The 27,973-nt window shown below is 30.0% G+C and overlaps 1 protein-coding gene across 3 annotated transcripts; it reads left to right on the forward strand.

The window, feature by feature from the left end:
* Positions 1-422: 422 nt before the first annotated feature.
* LOC145313394 (ras-related protein Rap1-like) lies at positions 423-27,934 on the forward strand. 3 transcript variants are annotated; one of them, XM_080152760.1, is made up of 9 exons: positions 423-557; positions 17,040-17,144; positions 20,192-20,245; positions 21,112-21,165; positions 21,489-21,617; positions 23,321-23,398; positions 24,763-24,840; positions 25,264-25,359; positions 25,909-27,934. In XM_080152760.1, the coding sequence occupies exons 2-8, from the start codon at positions 17,070-17,072 to the stop codon at positions 25,357-25,359; spliced, it is 564 nt and encodes a 187-aa protein (XP_080008886.1). In that variant the 5' UTR covers positions 423-557; positions 17,040-17,069; the 3' UTR covers positions 25,909-27,934. The 3 variants fall into 3 exon arrangements, with proteins under 3 accessions (XP_080008886.1, XP_080008884.1, XP_080008885.1); XM_080152758.1 differs by lacking the exon at positions 423-557 and adding an exon at positions 15,751-15,883; XM_080152759.1 differs by lacking the exons at positions 423-557; positions 25,264-25,359 and adding an exon at positions 15,751-15,883.
* The last annotated feature ends 39 nt before the right edge of the window (positions 27,935-27,973 follow it).

Here is a 27,973-nt window from a genome sequence, read left to right on the forward strand (position 1 = left end):
TTGCTCTGCTGTGGTATGAAGGATATTGAGATTATTTAACATATACAAAAGTCTACAAGAAGCTGATCTATTTCTAGTTCATCGTCAATTAGTTTGACTTAATAGATATGATTTTCCTTGTGATAACAAAAATTATAAACAATTTCATATTGTTATATGTGATTAAACGTTATTAGATGGGATGTTGTGAAATTTAAATGTTATGTGATCACTAATCAAACAATGTTTGTTGTTTAATGTTCAGTATTGCTCAGAATTTTATAAAGTTTTTTTTTCAAAATCACAAAGTATGTTTTGAACAGAGTTTATTTTAAACATCTTCCTAATTATACGAAGAACTGTTAATTTAAATATTTCAAGGTTTTAAGTAATTTAAATTTTGATATTTGTAAGTTTTTTCCGTATTTTACTAAATTTTATTTATAAAATAAATTAAAAAGCTATTAATTATTCTAAAAAGCTTGCAGAATCTAAAGAAATGAACTGAAATTTGAGCTTTACAAGTGAATAGTTTTTAGTTAGAAGCAATTACCTATAGTTCTACAAAAACAATTTAGGTAAGTCACTTTTATTTCCGTTAATATTTATAAGTAACCCGCTATATTCGATGAATGCTATTATTCTTATTAATTATAATTATTATACAGTAAAAAATTAAGCAAAAATCCTATCCACTATTTACAGATTTTTATGTTTTTAATTTTCAGTATTTGTAGTATTTTAACTAAAACCTTATATAAAACTAACATGGTAACCTCTGTACTGATTTGGTTCTCCTTTCAATGAAAACTTCTTATATGTCCAGGGAAGGATAAAAATCATTTTGTTGGATGGAACCTCCGACAGAAATTACACATTGAAAAAAATACTCCCCCAAAAATATATTTTTTTACTTTTCTTTTAAAAATAAAATAAAAAGTAAAGGGTACGATCCCTCACTCAAATATAACTTATCTTGTATCATATATGTACATTAAATGTAAATATTATTAATTTACTTATTTATTAAAAAATATATATATTTTATGATATATAATAAATACATGTATTTAATACAGTTAATATAAGGCAAAAGATATTAATATGATTAAGGATTCAATCAAAACGTTTTTGTCAAGATTATACTTTGTTAAACTCATAGTCATAATGAGACAAAGACTATTATATCCATGAATAGCAAAGCTCGTATATTGAAAAATATAAACAACAAACAAATGGACAAAAGTGAGTTTAAAGATTATATGCAGGGAATCTTCACGAGAAATTTCAGATGTAGATCAAAATTTAATATTGTTAAAAAATTATGTAGCCATTGTGTCAAAAAGCATGCAGCCGTAATGTCATTAAAAGTATGGATTTGTCAGGATTATTTGTCAACCATGACCACTTTTTATTAAAGCCATGAGGTCGACATAAATATTGACAAAACTTTATTTTTGAGATTGCATATCGATGTTAAGTCAGTCACGACCACTCGTCGACATAAATAATTTAAATTGCATATCGACAAAATGTTAACAGTTATGACACGGCACATTTCCGAATAAGATACCATTTTCAATGGTTAATTTATCTTTTATAGCAGCCAAGAGAATTATGTTTATCTATTTTTGGCAGCAGACAGACGGGTATTTGGAAAAATGGATTAGCTTTGCTCATAAATAAGGATTAAATAAATTTAATCCAAAATTCAGGTTTTTCTTTTGAGTGCCCTATCTGGAAATATCTTACTATTGCAATTTGGTCAAACAACTTAATCACGATCTGGATTTATGCATTTTTAGAGCTTAGCCATTTTTTTGCCTTTTGTGTTGTTGTTGTTGGCATTTTAAGAAGCGTAGCTACTTTATATATATGTTATGCTAGTATATATCTTACCTATATACATGTTTGATTGTTTAAAGAACAGATCTACAGGGTGCGCCACATAAATCCGGACTTTTTCTTATTTTTAAAGAAATGAACATAACATCGTCAACTTTAAAGATTTTATTGAATTTTAAAAACTGGGAAGCAAACTAGGTATATGACTATTAGATTATTCAATAAAATCGCCGCCAGCCTCAATCACCGCCTCTACCCGCCCCCTGAACCGCCCCCAGACCCTGGTCACCATGTCCTTGTCCAAGCTGGCGAAGTTCTCCTTCATAGTGGCAATAAGGGAGGTCTTTGTAATATGGGCGCGTCTATTGGTTCGTTCTTTAATGGCACTCCAGTCCCTAAAGTCAATTGGATGAATATCCGGGCTGCTGGAAGGCCATATCTCCTTAGGGACGTGAGTAACTGCAGGATCCAAATTCACCCATCTTTCAAGCTACACTTCGACACGGCGGCTCTCATTTGGGCCACAATTAGGCTAGAACAACGTTTAATATCTTTTTGGAAATGGCATGAAGATTAAGCTAGGGTTATCATCGCAACACATAGTCTAAAACGAGTTTTAAGGTTACAAATTGGCCCATGTATTCGAGAACCGAGAAATTTTCACGAATTTTCACGATTTTTGACGTTTTTGACATCTTAAATTCTGCCACGTTTCACTTTGATGGAGTAATACGGCCAAGCCATTTTAGATAGAGAGCTCTAGTCTTTTTTAGTGTCTTACTTATGTATCTAACAGTATCCCCAGCAAGTTGCATAACTCTACCTCACCTACAGATGGGCTAAGGTCACATTTAGTGGGCCCTAGTTGAGAATCCAGGGTAAACTATCAGCGCAATTCGATTTTGTCATGTTGAACATAAGCGCTGCCAGCTCGGACAACACGTCCTCCATCGTCCAAAAATTTATATGGGCAAAAAGGTAATTACCCAAGCTTTTTATAGTATGATCAAACGTCATGATTGGTCAAGTAGTTTGGTGCTATGGCCGTTTATGTGGCGCACCCTGTATATACAGACAACTACCTCCCTTCCTTTATCAATGACCTTTTTCGTCTGCTTCTAAATTTTTTCATGCTACTAGGCTGTGTTGATATAAGCGACACCATTGGTTGATTTTTTAATGACCCAATAAAAAGGTTGCACAAGGTTGATGCGATGGAGAGATACAGTTAATTAACCCTTTCTCCATCTAGTGTTTTACTCTAATGTTAAAAGACTTTAACTTTGTTATTGTGAATGTAATTGGCTTGTATTTTTATTCAAATTATTTTTGCATTTATACTTGTGACGTTGTTAATATTTGAAATATTATCTGGAGGGGAGGGTTGACATTGGACTGTAAATTTAAATTGTACCCAAAGTTTTATAAACACGTTCTTTCATTCGCTTGCTTACAAATTTTGGTTACTTGTATAAATCTTAATTTTTTGTTTCAAACTAGCAGCGTGCAAACTTTTCAATAACTTTTATCTATAGAAAGGTAATTTTGTTTTTCAACACTGAGTATGTATATTAATTTACCTTTATTAAAAGCATCGTTCTTGTTTTATTATATCAGATTTGTGCATAAACTAGATACAAAATCTAAAATAGAATTTATTTTTAGAAAATCTTTTGTTGAAAAATCCAATTAAATATTTTATGTTTAAATAAAATTTTAATATGCTTACATAATTGTTTAATGTTTTGACCTGGACCAATTTATTTATAAATATTTTATTAAAATCAATGTATTTTATATTCTAAGAGAATATTCAATGTTTCATAGTGAATTTAAGAACACACAAACATTTTGTAATATTTGTTTAATTCATATTAATTAATTATATTATGAAAATTATTTTGAAATGATTTTACAAATTTACATCAATTTGTTTATTATAAAAAAGATTTCAAAATATTTGAAAAAATGTTTGATTTCTAACACTGTTTCATTTAACAATTTAATTTTTTTATGACAGTAAACCTACAACTATGGCTTGTCCGTCCGACTGCCCACCAAAGTAAAGTAGAATAATTGTAACTTACTTAATTATTAACGGATTTCAAAATTGAAAAACAAATTTTATGGATATGCTTGTTCTGTTTATTGTAAATAATTGAATTAAGTCAAATCATTAACAAAAATTCTAATTTTATCCTAGAAATTAGAAGGCTTGCCTAGCAAATTTTATATGATTTCGCCTATTATCATTATTACTAAACATAGAAGTTTAGTGTAGGCTTGAAATATCTTAGAACACCTACAAAGACAGATTTACAAATTACTCTACTTATCTTAATTAAATTCTCTGTTAATCTAAAAATCTAGGGTACATTTTTAAAAAACGAAGCTATTCCATTTTCAGGGTGTTTCAAACGATCATAAATATAGAGAAATTTCTATCGAATAACAGTGATCTTTAGGGTTAAGTCAATGGACAAAAACTTGATAAGCACCTCCCTAATCATAATAAACAGCATAATCCCTTCTATAGATCAAAAATATTGGTTGAAACGTTTTGATTCTGCTAGGTATGTTATATCTTGTTTTTTAAAAATTCTGTAAGATCATATATTTAGAAGTAGAAATATAAAATATTGTGAAAAATATTTTATTTTATAATTTTGATCCACCCACCTTCTTTATTAATGATGGCTATCCATCATATTAAAATGATAAAATACTTCTTGGCTATATTTTGTCATATTTTTATTCAACAATGATTAATTTTTGAAAGCAAAGCTCATACATTAATAAATTAGCTAAGAGTTAACTACTTTTAGATTCATGATCAATCAAGATTTGAATATTTTTTTAATATCAGGTCCATAATGGTAAAATGACATATTTTACTTCGTAATATAGTTACAACTTACAGAGAAGCTGCAGTCTGATTTTCATTTGATAAATTTGCAAAGTACTACAAGATCACTTTTTTTAATGATTAAAAATTTATTTGAACAACTTTATAAATCCTTAATGGGGGTGTAGGTGGGTGTCAACACACGCCTAATTTACGAAATAGGTAAGGACTCCCCTTATCCTTGAGGTAATGACGTTTGACGTTCAGACACCAAATATTATCCCTTATTCTCTTAAAATCAGTGTTTTTGAGTCGGAGCCGGATTGCCCGGATCCACCATATTTGGCCGGATCCGGATTCACTTATGGGAGCGTGGATCCGGCGATATAGGGGTAGCTAAATAGTATCTGGAAAAAAGATTAAAATTATTGTTTAAATTTTATAATTTGGAAACCCTGTTAAGTATTTCAAGTCCATTTTTCTCAATAATTAAATTTTAAAACCTTCAAAAGTGAAAAATGGACTAGGAAAAAAATTTTACTGATTTTTTATGTTAGGTAATTTTAGGTAGGCTCCGAGTCGGAGTCGAATCCGAATCTGGAATCGAAGCCGGATTCACTTTTCTCAGAAGAATAAACATTTCCTGGACCCATAAAAAGCTATATTGTAAAGTAGAACGAGATCCTTCTATGCACACAGACGCAAACAGATCCTGTTACTTTTATATAAGGATTAATTTTTATGGTAAGGTTAAGTTAAATAGAACTTTATTGGCTCATAGCATAGTCAAATATTACATAAATTTACATTTAACGGGAAACCTTAAAATTTATTTACAATTTGAAATTACTTTTAATTTGTGCTGTCGATATATATATAAAAGCTAGACGTCTGAAATTTTTTAATTGTTAGTACATTAAATATCTAACATTTTTTAATAAAATAAGATAATTAATTGTTCAAATTGTACAATTTTATTTAAATGAAACATAATAATATTTAAATTTGAACCATTTTTTACACTTTCAAGACTTTGGATGTGTAATGGGGAAATTCATTTGATTTACCTTTGGGAAGAGGGGCTAACCCCTTTACCTTAAAAAATTAGGAAGTAACATTCGTGTGAAACCTTTCTTTTTTGTCCAGACTTTGTTTATTTGCATTATTTCATTGCTGCTCTATTTTGTCCAGACTTTGTTTATTTGCATTATTTCATTCTTGCTCTATTTTGTCCAGACTTTGTTGATATGCATTATTTCATTCTTGCTCTTTTTTGTCCAGACTTTGTTTATTTGCATTATTTCATTCTTGCTCTATTTTGTCCAGACTTTGTTTATTTGCATTATTTCATTCTTGCTCTATTTTGTCCAGACTTTGTTGATTTGCATTATTTCATTCTTGCTCTATTTTGTCCAGACTTTGTTTATTTGCATTATTTCATTCTTGCTCTATTTTGTCCAGACTTTGTTGATTTGCATTATTTCATTCTTGCTCTATTTTGTCCAGACTTTGTTGATATGCATTATTTCATTCTTGCTCTATTTTGTCCAGACTTTGTTGATTTGCATTATTTCATTCTTGCTCTATTTTGTCCAGACTTTGTTGATTTGCATTATTTCATTCTTGCTCTATTTTGTCCAGACTTTGTTGATATGCATTATTTCATTCTTGCTCTATTTTGTCCAGACTTTGTTGATTTGCATTATTTCATTCTTGCTCTATTTTGTCCAGACTTTGTTGATTTGCATTATTTCATTCTTGCTCTATTTTGTCCAGACTTTGTTGATATGCATTATTTCATTCTTGCTCTATTTTGTCCAGACTTTGTTGATATGCATTATTTCATTCTTGCTCTATTTTGTCCAGACTTTGTTTATTTGCATTATTTCATTCTTGCTCTATTTTGTCCAGACTTTGTTGATATGCATTATTTCATTCTTGCTCTTTTTTGTCCAGACTTTGTTTATTTGCATTATTTCATTCTTGCTCTATTTTGTTCAGACTTTGTTTATTTGCATTATTTCATTCTTGCTCTATTTTGTCCAGACTTTGTTGATTTGCATTATTTCATTCTTGCTCTATTTTGTCCAGACTTTGTTTATTTGCATTATTTCATTCTTGCTCTATTTTGTCCAGACTTTGTTGATTTGCATTATTTCATTCTTGCTCTATTTTGTCCAGACTTTGTTGATATGCATTATTTCATTCTTGCTCTATTTTGTCCAGACTTTGTTGATTTGCATTATTTCATTCTTGCTCTATTTTGTCCAGACTTTGTTGATTTGCATTATTTCATTCTTGCTCTATTTTGTCCAGACTTTGTTGATATGCATTATTTCATTCTTGCTCTATTTTGTCCAGACTTTGTTGATTTGCATTATTTCATTCTTGCTCTATTTTGTCCAGACTTTGTTGATTTGCATTATTTCATTCTTGCTCTATTTTGTCCAGACTTTGTTGATATGCATTATTTCATTCTTGCTCTATTTTGTCCAGACTTTGTTGATATGCATTATTTCATTCTTGCTCTATTTTGTCCAGACTTTGTTGATATGCATTATTTCATTCTTGCTCTATTTTGTCCAGACTTTGTTGATTTGCATTATTTCATTCTTGCTCTATTTTGTCCAGACTTTGTTGATATGCATTATTTCATTCTTGCTCTATTTTGTCCAGACTTTGTTGATTTGCATTATTTCATTCTTGCTCTATTTTGTCCAGACTTTGTTGATATGCATTATTTCATTCTTGCTCTATTTTGTCCAGACTTTGTTGATTTGCATTATTTCATTCTTGCTCTATTTTGTCCAGACTTTGTTGATTTGCATTATTTCATTCTTGCTCTATTTTGTCCAGACTTTGTTGATTTGCATTATTTCATTCTTGCTCTATTTTATTGTTTACTCTATATTTGTGAAGTAGAAAGATGTTAATATTCTGGGCAGAAGCTGCTTGTTAATACTTTATTGGCATTCTAGTGCAGTTTTATTTTCTAACAGGGGTAGATAGCCGCAGTATTATCTTGACACCCTTTTTTAGCTAGCCCGCTAAAGCTGCAACTGACAAAAATATATTTGGACAACCTCCTGCAGGTTCAGTAGCAAAAAACGCAGAGACAGAGGGGACGATGGGCTGTTTGTTACACTAGTTCCCAAAGTTTTGTGATAACGTTTTCTTATTAGTTTATTTTGATTGGTTAGCTCATTAGGTTGAGTGTTCAAACGATTCAACCAGTAATTTTAATCTACAGAATTTTGTGTATCATCATTGGGGATGTACATCAATTTATCGGCCATTCTTATCCCTTTAAATCCTGCAAAAAAACGCGTCTAAATAAAGAAAATTGAACAATAAAAATTGCCTGTTAGATGAAGCCGCCGCCTAGTTTTCATTAATTCAAGAATCTGCAGACAAAATCGAGTCACTATAACAAAAAATAGTGGGTTGCCGAGCCCTGTTTCCCAGACTTACGTTTAGTGAAAACTTCACAGCAAAATAATTGCAAAGTTTGGGAAGATGATTAAAGTCCCTCCTCAGATTATGACGTCATACGATAAAATAACCAATAAGAGGCCTGCATAAATATTACCATTGGTCAATTACAGTGTATACTGGCCTCTCATGGGCTATTCTATCGTATGACGTCGTAATCTGTGGAGGGACTTTAATCATCTTCCAAAATTTGTGAGTACTTTTATTTTTATTCAATATATTTGAGATTCATTGTGAAAAACAAAATACATTAAGAATAGTTTTACATTCTACTTGTTATAGGTACACTGGCTAATTTGCTTGCTTAAATTGTTTTAGTAAAAGATTTATTTAAAATTTTCTCTGAACCATCATGTTTCTCCTTTAAAGTATAGCTTCTCTTAGGTCCTGCAATTCAATGGTTTATAACTGTTTTGGGAGATGGGCCTCTAGGGGGCGTAGCCCGCAAGTTTTCAATAATTCAATATATACAAATTTCAATGGGTAAAATATGTTGAAGACGAAGAAAGTCGCTCAATGTGACGTCATAAAAATGAGGGATTATCCATCTATTTTTTAGGTGTTTTCTTTCCCACTCCCCCTCTCCTCATCCCTCATTTTTATGATGTCAGAATTTTTCCGTCTTCAATATGTTCTTTCAACATTGTTTAACAAAAGTTAAAATATTTTCTCTATTGAACTCCCACCCACACCTAAACAAATTTACACCTAGACACCCATTCTAAATTTACATGTATCCACAATACAAATATTTTCCATTCAGGATATGACCTTACTTCTCCTATATGCTCCTTCTTCCCCAGTCACTCTTTTTTTACAACACCATTTATCACCATGTATTCTCTCTTTTTATCTATCTCCCCCATCCTCTTTTTATTGTAAAGCTTACTCTCTTCAACGTGTCCATTATCCATCTTTCTGTAATTTTTTCCAGTACAAGTTTAGCTTTTGTGTTTTACTTCATCGAGGCCTTCTCTTAACTTGCTCTCTCTCTTTTCTCTCTCTCTAGATATCTCTCTCTCTCTCTCTTATATCACATTAGATTTGAAATGGAAGTAAGAGCTAAAATATTTGTATGTTTTATTTTATACATTGATTGTAAGACTTAAGTGTGTAATTTTGAATTTTGTTGGTATTTCAATAAAGATTATGTTTGTGAAGGCGAAATTTCTAATTTTTACTTCTATTTCAAATTTACTATGCTCTCTCTCTCTCTCTCTCTCTCTCTCTCTCTCTCTCTCTCTAAGCTTATTATATCTCTTACTCCATTACTCCTTGCTCTATGTGGGCCTCCAATTTTAATCTTCTTCTCTCTCTTACACAGTACACTATAAACCCACCCTGCCCATTCCCCTCAAAATTCTCTCCCATATCGTATTTTCCTTTCCAATCTCCGATCCTTTCTCTGTATTCCCCTCCTTTCTCCGTAAATCTGTCTCTCTGTGTGTATATTCTTCATCTTTGTGTTGTCTGTGTGTAGAATTCTCTCTCAGTTAGTTTGCATCGAGAAATCCTCTTACAAAGTATTGAATATCCACTCATCCATATCATTAATCCAGTATTTTAATTCATTCATTCAAAATTTCCTGCATTTTTTATATGCATAGTCTCTGTCTTTTGTGATTTTAATTATATACAAACAAATAATGATTAATGTTTAATCAAGCGTAAAGCAAAAAGTTGTATTTTGTGTAAAATAATGTTTGTAAAAATTTGTATAATGTGGGTCAGAGTTGTATATATAGAGTATGATTGTAATACCATTGTTTCTGATATGCTCTGTGTGCTAAAAATGTGTTTCTATACAATGGACATAAGTGTTATTGTTTTTTGCAACTTTTTGTTCAGGCGAATTTAATTTTCTATGTTTTTTACTTCAGTTACTTAAATTTTGAACTCTATAAATTAAATATAAGTTATAATTGTTTCAAAAAAATTTTTTTTTGAAAGTAATTTTTAAAAAAACTCTAAATTAAAGTTATATTGAAAGTTGGATACTCAAAAAAACACTGTGTTAATAAGATGATATATATTTTTATGTTTTCTTCATTTCAAAACCTCAAAAATATTTTCAATGTAAAGTTTTCTCCAAGTTAAGACAGAAAAATTCATCGATTTTGTTTGAAAGAAAAATATTTTTGCAGCAAAAGAGATTATACATAAGATTTGGAGTAAATCAACCTCACATTCATATTCATACAGAACTTTATTATTGGATTCAAATGTTTGGAAAGGTAGCACCTTGGTTACCTTTATATAAACAACATACTCCCATCAAAGGTCGTGTAGTCAAATGTTTGGTTTACTGTTAGGCATAACCAAATGGTTGTCTTAATAAGATGTTTTATTTTTTACTTTGAATGAGAGATTTTTTGACTTATTGAAAAGCTTATTTATAAATTATTTGTATATTCTAATATGGATATAATATGAAGATGATTAAAGTCCTTCCACAGATTATGACGCCATACGATAGAATAACCAATGAGAGGCAAGCATAAATTTTATCATTGGTCAATTAAAGTGTATAATGGCCTCTCATTGGCTATTCTATCGTATGACGTCATAATCTAAGGAGGGACTTTAATCATAATATACCAACAATAATATAAAACAAATCCCAATAAATAATCTAAATACTGCAGAAGTGATTGTCTGTGTAATAGGATAATAAATACTTCCTATTATATCTATTTATGCATATTGACTTATTTGTATATCTTGCCAAATTAGTTTCGTTACATATATTTAGATTTGAGTAATATGTACATTGATATTATCTTGTAGGGGTCAGATAATATAAGTATTAAGTATAGATATATAATCCAGATAATTACTTGGATCCAGTGTTGGGGACCTTTTTCGTCTGCTAGCAAATTCATGTCTGCTCTTTTGTAGCGACTTGGCTATGTTAATATTAACGAAACTATATATTAAAGACTCAATTGAAAGTTGGCACAGGGTCCACGAGGTGGGGATATTCTGTTATTTTACCCCTTCCCCCTTTATTGTTTTACTTTAATGGTCAGGTCATATTGCCAAAAGACCATAGAATTTATAAAGATGTGTAACACCTTACACAAAACCAAGTATTTGATTCCACGACCATTGTCTGGAAGTACTAACTTGGATATAATTTGCTTCTGTTTATAGGACAAGACGTTCTTCCTACGTCTAGCAAAATTGTAACACATTTGATATAGCAGCAGTCGGATGAGTTGAAACTTTGATCTAATTCAGCAGATTTTTAGAAATTTTATAAAATTTGTTTCTGTTTAAATTTTGGCATACTCTTCTAATTTTATTCTTACAAGTACTTCTTTTAAAATAAATATTCCATAAACTCACTTAACACCAATATTCACACAGACACACACACACACACTCCCAAGCACACACACAGACAAACATACACACACCAAAAACTGAATATGTAATCTGTATTGAAAGACCTGATTGTAATGTTGTGAATACCAATATTCTTTTTAGTAGCGAAGCTACTCTAAAATTAACTATGTCTGCTAATTACTTGGCGAGCTTTAATACTTTGTCTACTTGTAAGCATCTACTCTACAGACTACGACTTACTTGGTCTGTAGGTCTATCTGTAAAGCTCTAGAAAAGATCAAATTTCAATTAATAGCTTAATCTGTTGTAAATATTCTGCTGACCAATGAGCATCTACACAAAAAACCACTTTGTCAACATGTTTGTCAATAACGTTACTTATGGATGCTGTCATCCTTGTTATATTCCAAGGATAATAAATGTTTCAAATTTTAGAAAATTCAAGCATATTCTTTCACCAGCATACTAATTTTGTCAGAAACTTTTTAACGAGAACAATTTTATTCTTTAGAAGCGCGACAAAATAGAAATAATAGCATAATAAAATTGTTTATATAATATAGATTTATTGACCAAAGAATAATTATGTGAGAAATAGCAACAAAGTAAGTTTGGACAACCTAGGGTATAAACCAAAATGAATTAAAATTTACTTAATTTGATGGAAAAACGGACAGACTCTTATAATAGAGAAACTATGCTTCTTTTAAAATCAAAATTCTTAAATTGTCAAATGCTTTGTTTGGTTCAAATTGTAATACAAAGACCATTATCAAATTTTCAAAATCACATGAATGCTAAATTTTAAAGACATACTAACAGTCATTAAAACAAATCATAACAATAAATAAACAATACACATAAAACACATTAAATTCAAATGCGCACACAAAACACTCACATATGTGTGTGTTTTAAGTCATAAACATTAAACACACCCACTCACGCACACACACACAACACACACACACACAATATCGCTATGAGTTTAGAATCACTTATTCAATTAGTACAATTACACCACCACCCACTCTTGACGAGTTCACCAATGTTTTACACAATTAATACAACAACAAGTTTTACTGAATTTGCGGTTAAAAATTGCATTTTATTTGCTTAGAATTTTTTGTTTATAGGATAAAAACACTAAACCTGATATTTCTTGCGAAATGTATTTTATTAGTGCTGTAATAAAATTAATTTAAAAAGTCAAATTTTAAAAGCTCTTATGTGTTCTTGAATATTACAATGTGTTTAAATTATCTATTGTTTTTTTGTTGTTTTTGCAAGCATTTGTAGAAGAGGTGTAACAAAATAGTAATTTAAGTTGATATTCTATGTGGTCCCGAGTTCGAATCAATAATTTATTTACAAATCATATTAAATAAAGTAGTAATATTTTTTGACTCTAGAATAAGATTTGTAAATACTGAACTGATGTTCGCCATTCGTTTATAGAGTTTTTAGATGCTAGATCGCAGCCGCTAGGATACATACATATAATTTGATTTTAAATTAGGGAAGGGACCACAATAAATCAAATCGTGTTATTTGAAATTGTTAAGTTAATGAAATTTTCAGATAAAAATTTGTTGATGATTTGAAGAAAATGTTTGAGTTTATTTCCAACCTTTACACTGAGTTCGGAAACCTGGAATACATCAAATCTTTCAACTCCTGGATAAGGAATATTAAATATGCCCCTCATGAATTATTAATATTCAGATATTGAGCCTCACATCATTATAGAAACAAGATGGTTATGTCCAGAAGTAGCGCAGCAAGATAACAATATTTGAAATAGAGAATAGAACAGTAAACTATTATACTTTTAGTGTGTCATATTCCAATCATAACCTCTCTCCTAAAAAATAAAAAGCTTTAAGACCCTTGGAGTGTAGATTACTTAGAAAATGTAAAGTCTAATGTAGACTGTGTAGATGCTGTAGGTTTAATTTAGATCAAATGTTGTATATTTTAAAGAATAAACTGTATAATTTCTGTATAAATGTCTAGATCTTGCAATTTTTAAACAATAATAAGTGACAGACCGACGAACGAACGTGCAAGCGTCCTTATATGTCTTCGCTGCTAAATTTTTAATATATAGATGTTAATGCTAAACATATGTTTTTGAGCAAAGATTTAGATATGATATAGATTTTTAATTTACTTGTTTACATCGGATATTTGTTTTCTATATAAAGATTATTTTTCTGCCAAGAGGTTGATAATACCTCTCTCTCTTATAGTTTTGTTTACTTTTTACAGTAGGGCAGAAGCAAATTCTTCTCTTCCATTAAAAGAACTGTTAAATCAAGTATTTTGAATTAATTTGGTTTGCCCATCTGAAAGTAACGGATGGCACTGATTTAAAATTATGTTAGCATCGTCGTTCCTTTTTTTGAACTATTTGCTTCGCCCATAGCCTCTAGAGGATCGAGGATGGGGAAGATTAGCAAAATTGCCTAAAACCACACCACGACATGTATAAAGATTCCCTAAAATGTAAAACCAATTGATTTCCTAGATCATTAGCTTCAAACAACAAACCTTAATACTTTATGATATAGGTTAATACTAATGATATCCATATTAATAATCATGCTCTATAATAAATTTAGTTAATGATATGTTTAATTTGTGTTTAAATATCTTAATAGTTGAGAAACCCTAACTTGCAAGCTAGCCTAAAATTTTCATAGGATTTAATCCAATACCCATTTGTCCGGTATAAGATTATTTTGAAGTTCTAAACATATTAAGAACCTAGAATAAAATCTTTCTTTTTCATAATATAATTCATAAAACAATATTTGAAAATATTATTCCTATAGTGACAATATCTCTCGTTCCAACCAGAATACCATCATATTGGCAATAGTTGGTCTCATGGCATTACATCTGTGCTATACAAAGGCAATAATATAACAATATTTGATATCATACTTTCATCCTTTACATTTTATATTTTAGAATAGTCTTGGGTACAAAGTACGACGAACCCCAAACTGTCCCAGTTTTGAGCAAGACGATTCCAGTTACGTCATATACGTTTCGGGAAAGAAAAAGGGAAGGGGGGAAGAAAATCTCTTCAAAAGAGATGGGAGAAAAGGGAAGAGATTTTCTTCCCCCCTTCCCTTTTTATATGACGTCACAGGAATCGTCTTGCTCAAAACTGGGACAGTTTGGGGTTCATCCAATGTACCTATTATATGTCATAGGCATTCTATCGGGGAAAATAGAGAAAATTTGATTATAATGAACTATTATCCCAAACATCACGATAAACTAAAGAAGTAGGGGACAATGCAAAGTTTAAAATCCGTTCTGTCATTCGTTAACTTAAAAACTTGGGTTAATATTGAATTTTGATTGGGTTGTACAAAGTAATAGTATCCAAACATTTCGACCAAAGATTTTAAACTACAAATTCACAGTTAGTTATGGGACTGTCATTTCACTAGCCACAAAACTTTTTAAAACAAGCTCGTTGCTCATAGTCGCCTTTATTGTAATTCTACATCAATTTATCGTCCATTGTCTTATACCCTAAGTAAATAACCAAGGGATCCAAAGGGATAAGATAATAGCCGATAAATTTATGTGCATCTCCAATGATGATAAAAAAATACTTCTTCAGTAGATTACAATTAATGGTTGAAACGTTTGGACACTCAACTTGTTAAACCAATCGATCAAAATTTTATAAAAGTCCCCAAAGTTGCTAAGCCAACGAATAAGAAAACTATATTGTAAACTTTGGGGACTAGTGTAATATAACAGCCCTATGTTCCTTATTTTCCTGAAGCAGTCCCTATCAACCCCATTTTAATAATACCCGCATAACTTTTAATTAATGAAAATATTTCATATTCTATTTCCTATCTCTTTCTGGGGTTATCGTGCTCTTACAGATTAAATCAACCTTATTTCCTTTTAATATTTTTTTGAGAGCAACTACTCATATAGATTTTTTTATTTAGGTGTTCGTGTATTTTTTTAAAATTTTTATTAACGTGAAATTATATTTTTGTCTGAAAAAATCTTCTAGAAGAATTTAAACCTTTTATTTAGTGTTTTGGTTTGATGCAGGAATCCTTAAAAGGTTGAGCAGCAGTCATTATATTTTGGGGATGATTTCATTTTTATTTTGATATCATTTGAAATAGTTTTAAGCGATAAAGAACTTTAGCTTTAAGCTTAAAAAAGGATAAAAGTATGATATCCCAATGAAACTCAGAGACAAGCAGAGAAGTATGTCAAATCTACGCAGAAGAAAGCAAATTAGCTGCCTGTTCAGTTTCTATAGACAATTCTAGTGATTAGTGATAAAATTTTAAATAAATAAAAAAAATAACAGGAATGACACCGGTAATTTTAATGATTATTTCTTAAAAGCACAGTTTCTCTTTATCTAATATTCGTACGTCCGTCCGTTACTACGTCAATTTAAGTCATGAATAGCATTCAAGTATTACAAAAATGTAAATTGTTTGAGCCACCTTATAGAAAAAGTCATAATCATGATTTATTGACAATTCCCTAGAAAAAAATCGCTACTTACCGTTTTTATCTAAACAAACGGTATTTATCAACTGTTATTGCTGCGCTTTTTATGGATTTTATCATCCTAGAATTGTACTTGTATTATTACATTTATGTAATTGTATATTAACATTTGAAGTATATTATTATTATTTAGTATTAACATATTAACTAATAATATGATGTATCTAATATTTTAAGTATGTAATGATGTACTTGTAATGTATAATGTATGTACAGAGAACTCAACAAGTAATAATATTCTATACTTAAAACATATTATGAATAATAATATTAATAATAACAAGAATAATAGCATTCAAAACAACAAATATATAATATTCGTAGTAATCCATAAAATTGACGAAGCCCAATCTGTCATACTTTTGGGCAAGACGTCATTTAATGGGAAAGAAAGGGAAGGGGGGAAAGAAAATCTCTTAAAAAGAGATGGAAGAAAAGGGAATCGTCTTGCTCAAAAGTGGGACAGATTGGGCTTCGTCTATAAAATTACGTCCATTTGAAGAAATAAGGGGCGTTTCTTCGTAATTTCACAGTAGCTTTTCTCTTATTTCAAGCCCCTGCTGTGCAATCACTTAACTCAAGAAACCTAACCTAACCTAAAATAACCTATCAAAAGCAATTTTCAAACTACGTTGCCTCAATAGGGACTATACCCAAAAGTTTAAATGATTGGTGGAGGTTGGAGGGATGATGTAGTTTATATTAGGAACATTTTTATTTATGATTTTTATTATGTGGGGGGGGGGGACATGAAGGGTTTACCCTTACTCTTGAACGTTTATGCTCTATCGGCGATTAAATGTAATAATTAAAAGATGCTCTAAAATTATGAACTTTTGATTTATAACCTTTAATATAATTTTTAATGTCAGTAAAAGAATTTAGATTTTTTTTCATTTATATGAAAATGAATTTCTAAACAACTTAGGTAGAACTTAACTCTGATTTAATTTTGTAGCGCGAAGTATCCCGACCAACACACACAAGGATGAGAGAATACAAGATAGTGGTGCTAGGAGATGGTGGAGTGGGCAAATCAGCTCTCACTGTACAGTTTGTACAGGTACGATTCATAAAAATACGCAAATAAGTAGTGTAGCAGGATAACAATAGTTTAATGTACATAAACAATAGAGGAACTTTAGGCAATTTATGGTAGATTTTATGGGGCTTTCCCTCAAAAGTTCTGTCGAGGACAAAAATGCAATAAATTGAAAATAAAAAGGGGGGCATATTTTTACTATACCTAACCCTGCGGGGCATATACATGTGGTTCCCTAACCCTGAATGGCTGCCAAGTACCCAATATAACCTAACCTAACCTGAGAAACAAAGGAATGAAAACTACCTACCCCCCTTATTTAATTCATCATCATCAAGTGCACAACAGTGCTTAAAATGACACTTGTAGGTACTAATTTCTGAGTTAAGTGAGGTAATTGTATTAAAACTATACAAATAATATCATCAGACATAATAGTCGTTCATTTATGTGAATATCAAAATATAGGTTTTATTATAAAATTTTACATTATCTGAATAAATTTCCTTATTACAGTGAATGTAAAGTTTAGCACATTATTATAAATCTATATGGAAGGGAATATTAGCAGTGCTTAGCATATAAATGACTTTGTATTATACATATATGTATGAAGTATACATTAGAATTTCATTACAGAGCTTTGCTCATTTTAAATCCAGGCCATGTCATTTATTCAAAGCGTATTTTAAATGCACCCTCTCCTTATTTTAGAAACATTGTTACCCAACATAACATAACCTAGCATAGCCAAAGAACAAGAGGGTGGGGGTATCTTCGCTCAATTAGTCACTTTAAAGGAAACCACAATACTTATGATAAAATTAAATGTTTTAACTTTTTAAGTCATTAAACAGCCAGCTGTATTAGATTGGCCATTTGTAGTGCAACTATGCACAATAAGAAAAAACTAAACAAAAGTTATGTATATTTTGGTTTAATTAGGTAAACTAACAGCTTGTGTATAAGAAATAAGTTATATGATTTATAGAAAAATTTTATTCTACCTATTTCAAATTCACTACATTAATAAATTGTCTTTGATTAAATATTTCTACACACAAAATTTCGCATATGTACACATTGAAGATGGTATTAGGCAAAATTTGCCATATTCCCTCGGATCCATGTGCAAATTTTATGCAAATATTAAAGCTACACTGTTGAGCTCTGCGCCCTTCCTGCGATAAAGAGATTTTCACAGATATATATTGAATTAAATATACAACTAAGGGCGTGCACTTGATTTTTTGCTGGGGGATGATAGAAATTTTGTTTTTCATCACTAACCTGGGGGTGGGGGGCTTTTTTGGTGGGAGTATTGCAGTCACAGGGGGGGGGGGGGGGGGGGTGGGAATAAATTAAACTATTTTTTTCGGTTCTTAGTAGATTTTATTGGGTAGGTAAACCCCTCTAAGCCATTTTTTCGGGTTCAGAGAGATTAAAGGTTTTGTCTTAATGGAATTGAATTTCCTTATGACATGTCAGGGGGAGGGACCCCACTAATACCCTATCCATACAACCCACCTACGAACTACTAGCATCACGGCATAGTATAAAGGTGGATGAATGAATAACTAACTTTGACCTAATTTATTTAGCCAAACTTCATGCCAAAAGTTTAGTTCAAACTAAGTCATTTCATTCAAGAAGTTTTAACTGTCCGTGCTATTTGCCACTTGAGAAATGAGAACTTTCCATCTACAACTATTTTCTATTTCAAGTGCTTAAAAATGAAGGTGTCATATTACAGGACAGAGTAGATTTTAAAAATAATTTTTCTTGTGGTTTTTAACTTTAAAAACTCTTCTTTACATTTAACTTGATTCCAAGCTGTTTTATTTCAATTAATGTATTAAAATTATACAAGGTTTGCAAGCTTGTTTTATGAGTTCTTTCCGGCAGATTGAAACACTTTTTATGAGTCTCTTGGATCTTCTTATTTTCTGCACTAAAACAAGATTAAATTTTTGAATAATTTTTGTAAACTTCAAAGTGCAGCAGAATAGAATATTTTCAACCATTTTTTTCAATTTAGACAACTTTTTTAATTGTTCAACTAAAGTAAAAATCCTAACATATTGCTTTTTTAACCTTCATACATAAGGAAAGTCTTTCGAGGCTAGGGTCAAAATTTTTAGTAATTTGATAAACATTTTATTTTTAAGGAAGTTAATTTACATTAAAAGAGAGTATGTCTAAAGTTTATGACTTGAAGCAGTTTGGTTAAGTTAAGTTTGTGAAGTTTAGTTTAGTTTATGGTTGTTTTGCTCGGAAATAAATTGAGCTTAAGGGCTTCTGCCAGACTCATTCAACATTGAAGCAGTCTACACACTACAGTTTTAAACATTATTTTCTAGTTCTTTTTAAGAAAAGGAATTATAAAATTTACTTCATCTGTAACATTCTCAACAAAGAACATCTACCTACTTTATAACTTATTCTGTTTGTCTGTTTTCATGATACTTTCATGTTTGAATAAATAAATAGATATTAATTTCTATAAATGTTGATTTCCTTATTATTTTTATTGTTTCATTTACTTAACATATGTTTCATGTTTTTATTTATAAGATATTTCTTTTAAATACACTTGCCTAAAATATGATAAAAGTGTCAAATTAGATATTGGCAGTTTGAATTTAGAACAGCATTTGATACACTCATATAAATATAAATGTAATTTTAATATTCATGTTAAAAGGGGTCTAAGCCGGCTTTATTTGTTTACGGCCAAAAATGATCATCCTTTAAAAGCAGATTTAACACATAAGAAAGTAAATCATTCAACTTTTAACGTATTTCAATGATTAAAATGTAGTAGAATTTAAAACATTTTAATTGGTAACAAATATATTTAAAAACCGAAACTTTTCGCTTGGAATTTTTTCAACAGATGAGTTGAATTTTCAACAATTTTCTTCGAATAACAAAGGAATAAATACAAAATTGAATTTAGAATTGACTTAGAAAAAGAAAATGTACATATACTATTTTGAAACATTTTATTTTATTTTTTTAAATTTAAATTATAAATATAAACAATAAATATATAAAATTTATTTCAGGGAATTTTTGTGGAAAAATACGACCCAACAATAGAGGACAGCTATAGAAAACAGGTTGGAATTATTTTTAATCATAATCAAGTTTACAAATTTGGAGATTTTATTTCTAATAATAGAATATTCATTTTTTCTCTCTCCATATTTGGCATTTGACCAAAACTAAAAGATTTATTCATGAATGAAAATGTCAGATTTAGATATTATAAAATATAGCATTTCAGTTCAAATGTCATAATAATTAGCTGGTTTTGGCAGCCGCTACTAAGCCTCAAATGTCATGATGATTATCAGGGCTCGGCAGCCGCTTATAATTCTAAAATTTAAACCCGTCTGAATGCTTTGGAAATATGTTTGATATGAGGGATTGTCATATAAGGATTAGGTTTAGACTTCCAGCTGAGGCTTAAGGACGAATAACGCACGGCTGTCGAGCCCTTATAACTAAGTTAAAATGAACCTCTACATACATTAGCATGTAATGTAATAAAGCCTTCATTAATTGTCAATATCAAATCTTGGCAAAGCAGACCATGACATGACTAAAGATTACATCGTTGATGATAAAAAGCTTAATGCTTTTTTCCAGTTTCAGAAATCATACATAGTTACAATAATTGAAGGGTTAGATGATATGAAAAGTTCCTAAAGATTTTCTATGCAAACATCTAGCTCTGGATTTAGATTGTTATTCATCCATTATGATTAAGTTCAGTTTCAGAGGTCGGTTCATCATAGCGCAGCTACTCTTCATGTGCCAATGGTTATCCTTAGATCTGTCTATCCGTCATCAAACAATCTTTTGAAAAAGTAATGTAAATTTTTAGCTATTAACATGTATAGATTCCCCAAACCTTTTTGGCATTATTCTCATTGCAATGGCCATTAATTTCAAGGTTTAATTGAATATAAATGTTGTTTAGGTTGAGGTTGATGGGATGCAATGCATGTTAGAAATTCTAGATACAGCAGGAACGGTAAGACAATTGCATTTTAAAAACCTGAAGTTTTTTCACATTTAGAGTCGGTCTGAACATTTGGAAAGGATAGCTTAGACATAAAAAAATCGTCATATCAATTTCAAACTTTTAATACTGATTCTTCCATCAAGAATGTACAATTTGGAAAGTGTAGCAACTCTATAAACATTATCTGATAGGTCCATAGGTTCGTTTTAAATGCCCCTTTTATTTTTTTCCTTCAAATTTTACGAAATTATACTAAATTATTCCTTGAATAGGCTAAAGCTATTCCATAAATCTTAAGCCACACAAACACTCACTCTATTACTTTTTTTTAGGAACAATTTACAGCTATGCGCGACCTTTACATGAAGAATGGGCAAGGCTTTGTTCTTGTGTACAGTATTACTGCACAATCTACTTTCAATGATCTTCATGACCTCAGGGAACAAATACTAAGGGTTAAGGTAAACAGTTTTTTTTTTGTAGAGAAGCTTTGCTTTTATTCCCATGCATATTGGTTTGACCGTCGGTTTAGCAGTTTGTAATGAAGTATATTTTCTAAATGAATCGTGTACGGCCCACTTATAAGCATCCGAAAATATAAGAATAGTTATTTCTCGCATCGTATTATAAACAGTTTTCTGCGGATATAGAATGTACAATTATTAGCTTAAAGCCAGTTTTTTTAGCCCCGAGGTGCCGAAGGCACCGGCTAAAAAAAACTGGTTTTAATTTTATGATTGTACATTTTTATATTCGTAGAAAGCTGGATATAATTCGATGCTAGACATAGTTTTTTTGTATGGATGAGAACCGGTTCCTATCCACCGGATTCGAATGAATACGAGAATAGTTATTTCTCGCATCGTATTATAAACGGCTTTCCGCGGATATAGAAAGTACAATTATGAGATTAAAACTAGTTTTTTTTAGCCCCGAGGTGCCAAAGGCACCGGCTAAAAAAACTGGTTTTAATCTTATGATTGTACATTTCTATATTCGTAGAAAGCTGGATATAAAACGATGCTAGACATAGTTTTTTCGTATGGATGAGAACCGGTTCCTATCCACCGGATTCGAATGAATACGAGAAAAAAAATTATTTTTCCAAAGTCCCCAGTTTCTGTTTTTGTTTTTATGTTATATTGTCATCATTTATCTTTATTTATCTTAATTAATGAACTAAAAGAAAAAAATATTTTTTATTTGTAATATTTTAGAGTTACGAAAATAAGTTTTTACTATAATATCCTTTAGTAACCTTCAAAACAATTAAAACTTTGTTTATCAAATAATCAAATCCTGTTAGAATAATAAAAATAAATAAGAAACTTCTAAATTAATATAATTCTTCAGAAATATTAATATTAAGTACGAGAGAAAAATTTTCTTTCAAGAAAAATTTTCGAACTTGATTAAATTTTTTAATCAGTGAAATTTTAAATTTCTCTGGAAAATGCTCAATAGGATTTGATTTTTTTCATAATATATTGATTATTTATTGATTTCTACAAGAAATGCGTAAAAACTTTAAAAAAACTTGTAATTAGTATGATTTCTAATATAAATTTGTAGTACCATTTTTCTATAAAAAATTAAACTCATTTTTTGGACATAGTGGCATAGAGTCATACGGACGGAAATAACTTAATTATAGAGAAGCTGTACTAATAGAAATAAGAGATGAATAAGAAACAACAAAACGGGTGCAATATTTTCGTCAGGGGTGTGAAGTGCGCAATTTAATAGTTATTTCTCGCATCGTATTATAAACAGCTTTCCGCGGATATAGAATGTACAATTGTTTTTAGCCACGAGGTGCCGAAGGCACCGGCTAAAAAAACTGGTTTTTATCTTATGATTGTACATTTTTATATTCGTAGAAAGCTGGATATAATACGATGCTAGACATAGTTTTTTCGTATGGATAAGAACCGGTTCCTATCCACCGGATTCGAATGAATACGAGAAAAAAAAATTAAAGTAAGGTGTGACTTTTTTAGCTTGACAACCCCCTTAATTTTAGTCAATGGGGGTGTAGGAATGCGGTCCCCTAGGAAAGTGTAATCAATCCCCTTAATTTTGCTAGAGGGTTTAAACGCCCCCACTTCTTGCCCAAGTCATCCAGTTAAAACTAAATATTTTTAAAAATTTATGTTTTGTATAGGATACAGATGATGTGCCTCTAGTTTTGGTTGGAAACAAATGTGACCTGGAGGATGAGAGAGTTGTAGGCAAAGATCAGGTTGGTTTCTCTATACTTTGGCCTGTTTATGTGCCAATGAATTCCCACTACTCATGCGATTCTAGGGAAAAATCCTATAAACTTTTCTAGACTACCCTAGAAAGTTGGAGCTAGGGGCCATACATGTAGAAAGGACTCTGTAAAACCAAATTCTAAGGCTAGCCTAAGAACTTTTATGTTATTTTACATATTGTCACGCATCGAACATAGCAGAAAGTAACAATTTGAAGTCTCTTTAGTATGACGCGATGTTCCATTCGTGCAATTACTGTTTAAATATCTAGGTAAACTCAAATTAATTTGGGCCATTTAGATATAAACTCACACTAACACACACACACACGCACACACACACACACACACACTCACACTCATATCTACTTCCACGCCAAAGTTTAACTTTGATGAAATTCCTAAACTTTTTTTAATCAGGCATTTTGTTTGTAAGTTTGATGCATACCACACAATACACACACACACACACACACACACACATATACATACACTCAGGTCAGGTGTCGATCTGGAAGTATGATATTATGTCAGTAGATGCACTTTATTTGGCTTATCTAAATATACTTTTTGTTCAGATAAAAAAATTAAATGATTTATATTAACTCTTACTTCTTCAAAACTTTGATTCTTACAATTTATCATTTTACTATACGCGAAAAGCTGTTTATAATACGATGCGATGAACAACTATTTCATTAGTTCTATAGTTGAAAAGTTATATGCATGTTTCCATTTAGATATTTAATTTATTATTAGTGGCTAATTAATTGTGGATAAAACCTATGTTTTTTACCATGTAATTCTTAGTTTAACTTTCTTTAGAGCATAACTTATAGAATATTTGTCAGGAAAAAAATCTTTAATGTACATTAAATGAAATAAGTATATAACAGCTAGCTAAAAGAAAATAATTTTGGATTGTGCCCTAGATTTTGTTCATTGTATTTTAATCAAAATTTGTGCATTTCTAGTTTTCAAAAGATGAAATAATGAATTTGAATTTTATTAGCATAATTATTTTAGAAATTTTGCATTTGAATTGACATACTTCCCCCACAATTCTTAGAATTCTTTTTAGCGCACCCCTTCATTGTCGGGGAGGTGATAGGTTCGAATCTTAGACAAAACTTTGTTTCAACTGAAAACGTTAACCAGCATAGGCCCAAAACATACCCAAGATCAGTAAGGACTTCGTGGCAAAGCTCGTTCTATCAAAGTGTCTGTTATCTGCAGTAGTTGATATGAATAATGAGGAAATCTTACTAAAATTCTACGTTTTTATCAATCACCTAAAATACGCCTTTAGCAATATTATTTTATTCAAATATTTGATGATTATATTTTTTCAGGGGTTGAACTTGGCCCGAAGCTTCAATAACTGCAGATTTATGGAAACTTCAGCTAAAGCTAAAATAGGAGTAAATGATGTAAGTAGAGAGAAAGAGTAATAATTTATTTTATGTCCTTCAGTCAATTTAAAAATGATTTAATGTTTTTAGTACATTTTTCATCACAAATTTCTGCAATAAGAATTAATAATTTGCACCTATTTTGTAAAGTATAGTTACTCTATAATTATGGTTTGTCCTACTGGCCGATAATGGTCAACAATTTATTATGTGTTTGATCATTTAATAAAGTTAAATATTCTATATCCTAAATACCTTTATTTTTTCCTATTTTCTTATTGCTACGCTACTTCTATACATATTTGTCCTTGTCAGATAGATGTTAAAGCATGATACTTACAGAATTGTTTTGTACTTGTTATGTACCATTTTATGTATTTACTTTTAGTTGTTTTTATTTATCCTTTTGCTTATTTTTTTTGATTATTTGTTTTTGTCTAGATATTTTATGACCTAGTACGTCAGATAAACCGGCGGGCACCAGCTAAAGTGTCCAAGAGATCAAAAAGATCCAAGTGTGGTTGTGCTTTATTATAGGTTTTATTTTTTGTTTTGTTTATTTTTTCATTGTTGTTGTTTTTATTTTTGTATATCAATGCTTGTGTTTTTTTATTTTATTCCTAATCTTTTGATTGAAGTGTAAATAAAAAGACCAGGTGTTTTTTTTTTATTTAAATTTTATATTTTCATTGCTCCAAAAAGATGTAAATGTATTCATATCGTGTTGGTTTTAGCAAGGATTTTTGCGGATTTTTAAAGATAAATTTCTTTCTTGTTTTCATCTGGGTCATAGCCCTCCAGGGTGGGAGGTAAAGGGGTTTTTACCCACCTTAAACTTTGAAAAGAACCTTTCAAACCATTAAAGTCCTCATTTTACCCCCCTCAAAAAAAGTTTGGACGTTCTTACCCGAGGTGTTGAAGGTCCTTTCCAAAGTATGTAAAATGTCAATTTTGTTTGCAATCTTATAAGAACTTTCCTAAAAAAAACCATACTATACATGTTTTTCATCTCGGTTAAGAACCATATTTAGAAGTAACATTTAAATATAAAAGAAATGGAAATTCAAATAATATTTTTAATTTCAGATATTTTTCGACCTGGTGGAGCAAATAAACCGAAGAACTCCAGAAAAGCAGCCAAAAAAGGACAAGAAAAAATGCACTATTTTGTGAATTCAATATCAAACATTAAATACCTTCTATGCTATTGAAACAAAAGTTTCATATTGCCGAGTTTTATAAGAGGTATAAATACAAAAAATTGCCTTAATGCCATTAAAACTGCTATATTAAACTTTTGTTGTCAATAACAATAAATGTGTGTCAAGCTAATGTTATCTGTCCTTTAATTAATGTGACTTAAACTATCACATAATAAGATTATCTGATATTGTTTAACTCATATTAATTAATCAATAATGAGAATGTTTTTTCATGCTGTAAAAAATAATCTGACTATAAATAAGAGCTTATATAAATTACTTTTAAAGCTAACTATAAAATTAGATAAATAGAAAAAGCTAGAGATGAAAATGTTTAAATAATCTACATTCCTTTGTTTCTTTACCCTAAACCAAAAATCTGCTAAAACTTTTTCTATAAAAAATAAATTCTGTAAAAATAAAAAGATTGTGTGAGCTGTACTATCAAATTTTAATTAAGAACAGAGAAGTAAATAGGGTATACTGGCTTTAGTTTTATTAGAAGAAATAATACAGGGGTGAATTTTTCCATGATTCAAGGGATATATTAATCTACTTTCTTTAAATAAATTTGGCAAAAATTGGAAGGGCGGGGGGAGAGGGAAAGTAATTGTGCTTGATTGGAAAACATACACCCCTGATTAAATGCAAACGAAAACAGTATTAAAAACTAATAGTTTATAATTTTTTTCTAACATTTTAATGGAATTTATATTTAATATTTATATATGCCTATCTTTACATAGGTATATATGGGTTCTATTTGTTGGCCCATTTACCAACTTCTGACCCCCTGAAGAAAAATCGGTGCGTGTGTGTGTTATATACTGTTTATATTATACAAAGTTTTACAAACCATAAGTTTTCCTACGGTGTTCATATAATAAAACTAAATCTAAAAATAGCACAAATTGATCTTAAAAATAATATCACATTTTTTGATGCAATTTGAAAACAAAATGATTGATTACTAAGACTGCCTAAACTTTTAAAATGAAAATATTAGCTATTATTTCTCCAGATAAATATAAACATATTCTTCTTTTCTATGTTACTGACACATAATATTGCAAATAATTATTACAAAACTTTTCTGATCTAAACGTCTAAACGAGATGAAAACTTTTTATAAGGGCTCGGCAGCCGCAAATTTAAACTCGCTTGAGTGCTGAATAAATTTAATGAACTGACGGATTGCCATATCAGAAACAGGTTTAGATATTTAGCTAATATTAAAGTTATATTGTAAGTTTTTTTTGCGGCTGCCCAGCCCCGCTTTTTATCCTAAATACCCGAGAAAGTAAAGGATGCATTTCTTACCCAAATTGCCAATTTTATAGAGAATATATATAAATATATAGAACTATGTAGGCTATAGCATTTAATAAACATTTTATAGGTCAATTATTTAATTATTATATTAAATAGGTGTAAAGTTATCTTTCTTAAAATAGTATTCTAAAATGCAAATAAAAGGGATAACAGTATATAATTAGGATTATTTTCACCTTGTTAATTTCTACTTATTACATGTATATTGTAATGTGTTAAAATTTTGTAGATTTTACTTTCCCAAAATTGATTAAATTTTCAGGCATTAAAAAAGTATTGTATTCATAGTAATTTGGTTATAGTAAAAGATTTGATTTCATTTTTCAAGAATTTTATTCATGTAAAACGTGTATTACTTTTTGGGCAGCATTTTTATATTGTAATAGAAATTTATATAAAAAAAATAAAAACCAAAAATAACTTTTAATACAACATTTAAATTAATTAACTGCCCAAAAAGTAAGGAGATATATACATAAATATTAATTAGATGGGGTATATTTGTAATACCTAAATGTGAATTGTAATACAACGTTGGTAAACTTTTTGTCAAGTTGTGAATAAATATTTGTATATTGACATTTATTTTTATTTTGTGTAAATTTGACCTTTACAAA

This window comes from Acartia tonsa, chromosome 3 (genome assembly GCF_053477335.1).
Source record: "Acartia tonsa isolate MP-2025a chromosome 3, ASM5347733v1, whole genome shotgun sequence".
Taxonomy (NCBI): Eukaryota; Metazoa; Arthropoda; class Copepoda; order Calanoida; family Acartiidae; genus Acartia; species Acartia tonsa.

What these genes read in the sequence shown, in the direction of transcription:
- LOC145313394 (XM_080152758.1), top strand. An exon ending in TCACTGTACAGTTTGTACAG is followed by an intron (nt 17,145 to 20,191) that starts GTACGATTCATA and finishes AATTTATTTCAG; the next exon opens with GGAATTTTTGTGGAAAAATA. An exon ending in AACAAATACTAAGGGTTAAG is followed by an intron (nt 21,618 to 23,320) that starts GTAAACAGTTTT and finishes TGTTTTGTATAG; the next exon opens with GATACAGATGATGTGCCTCT.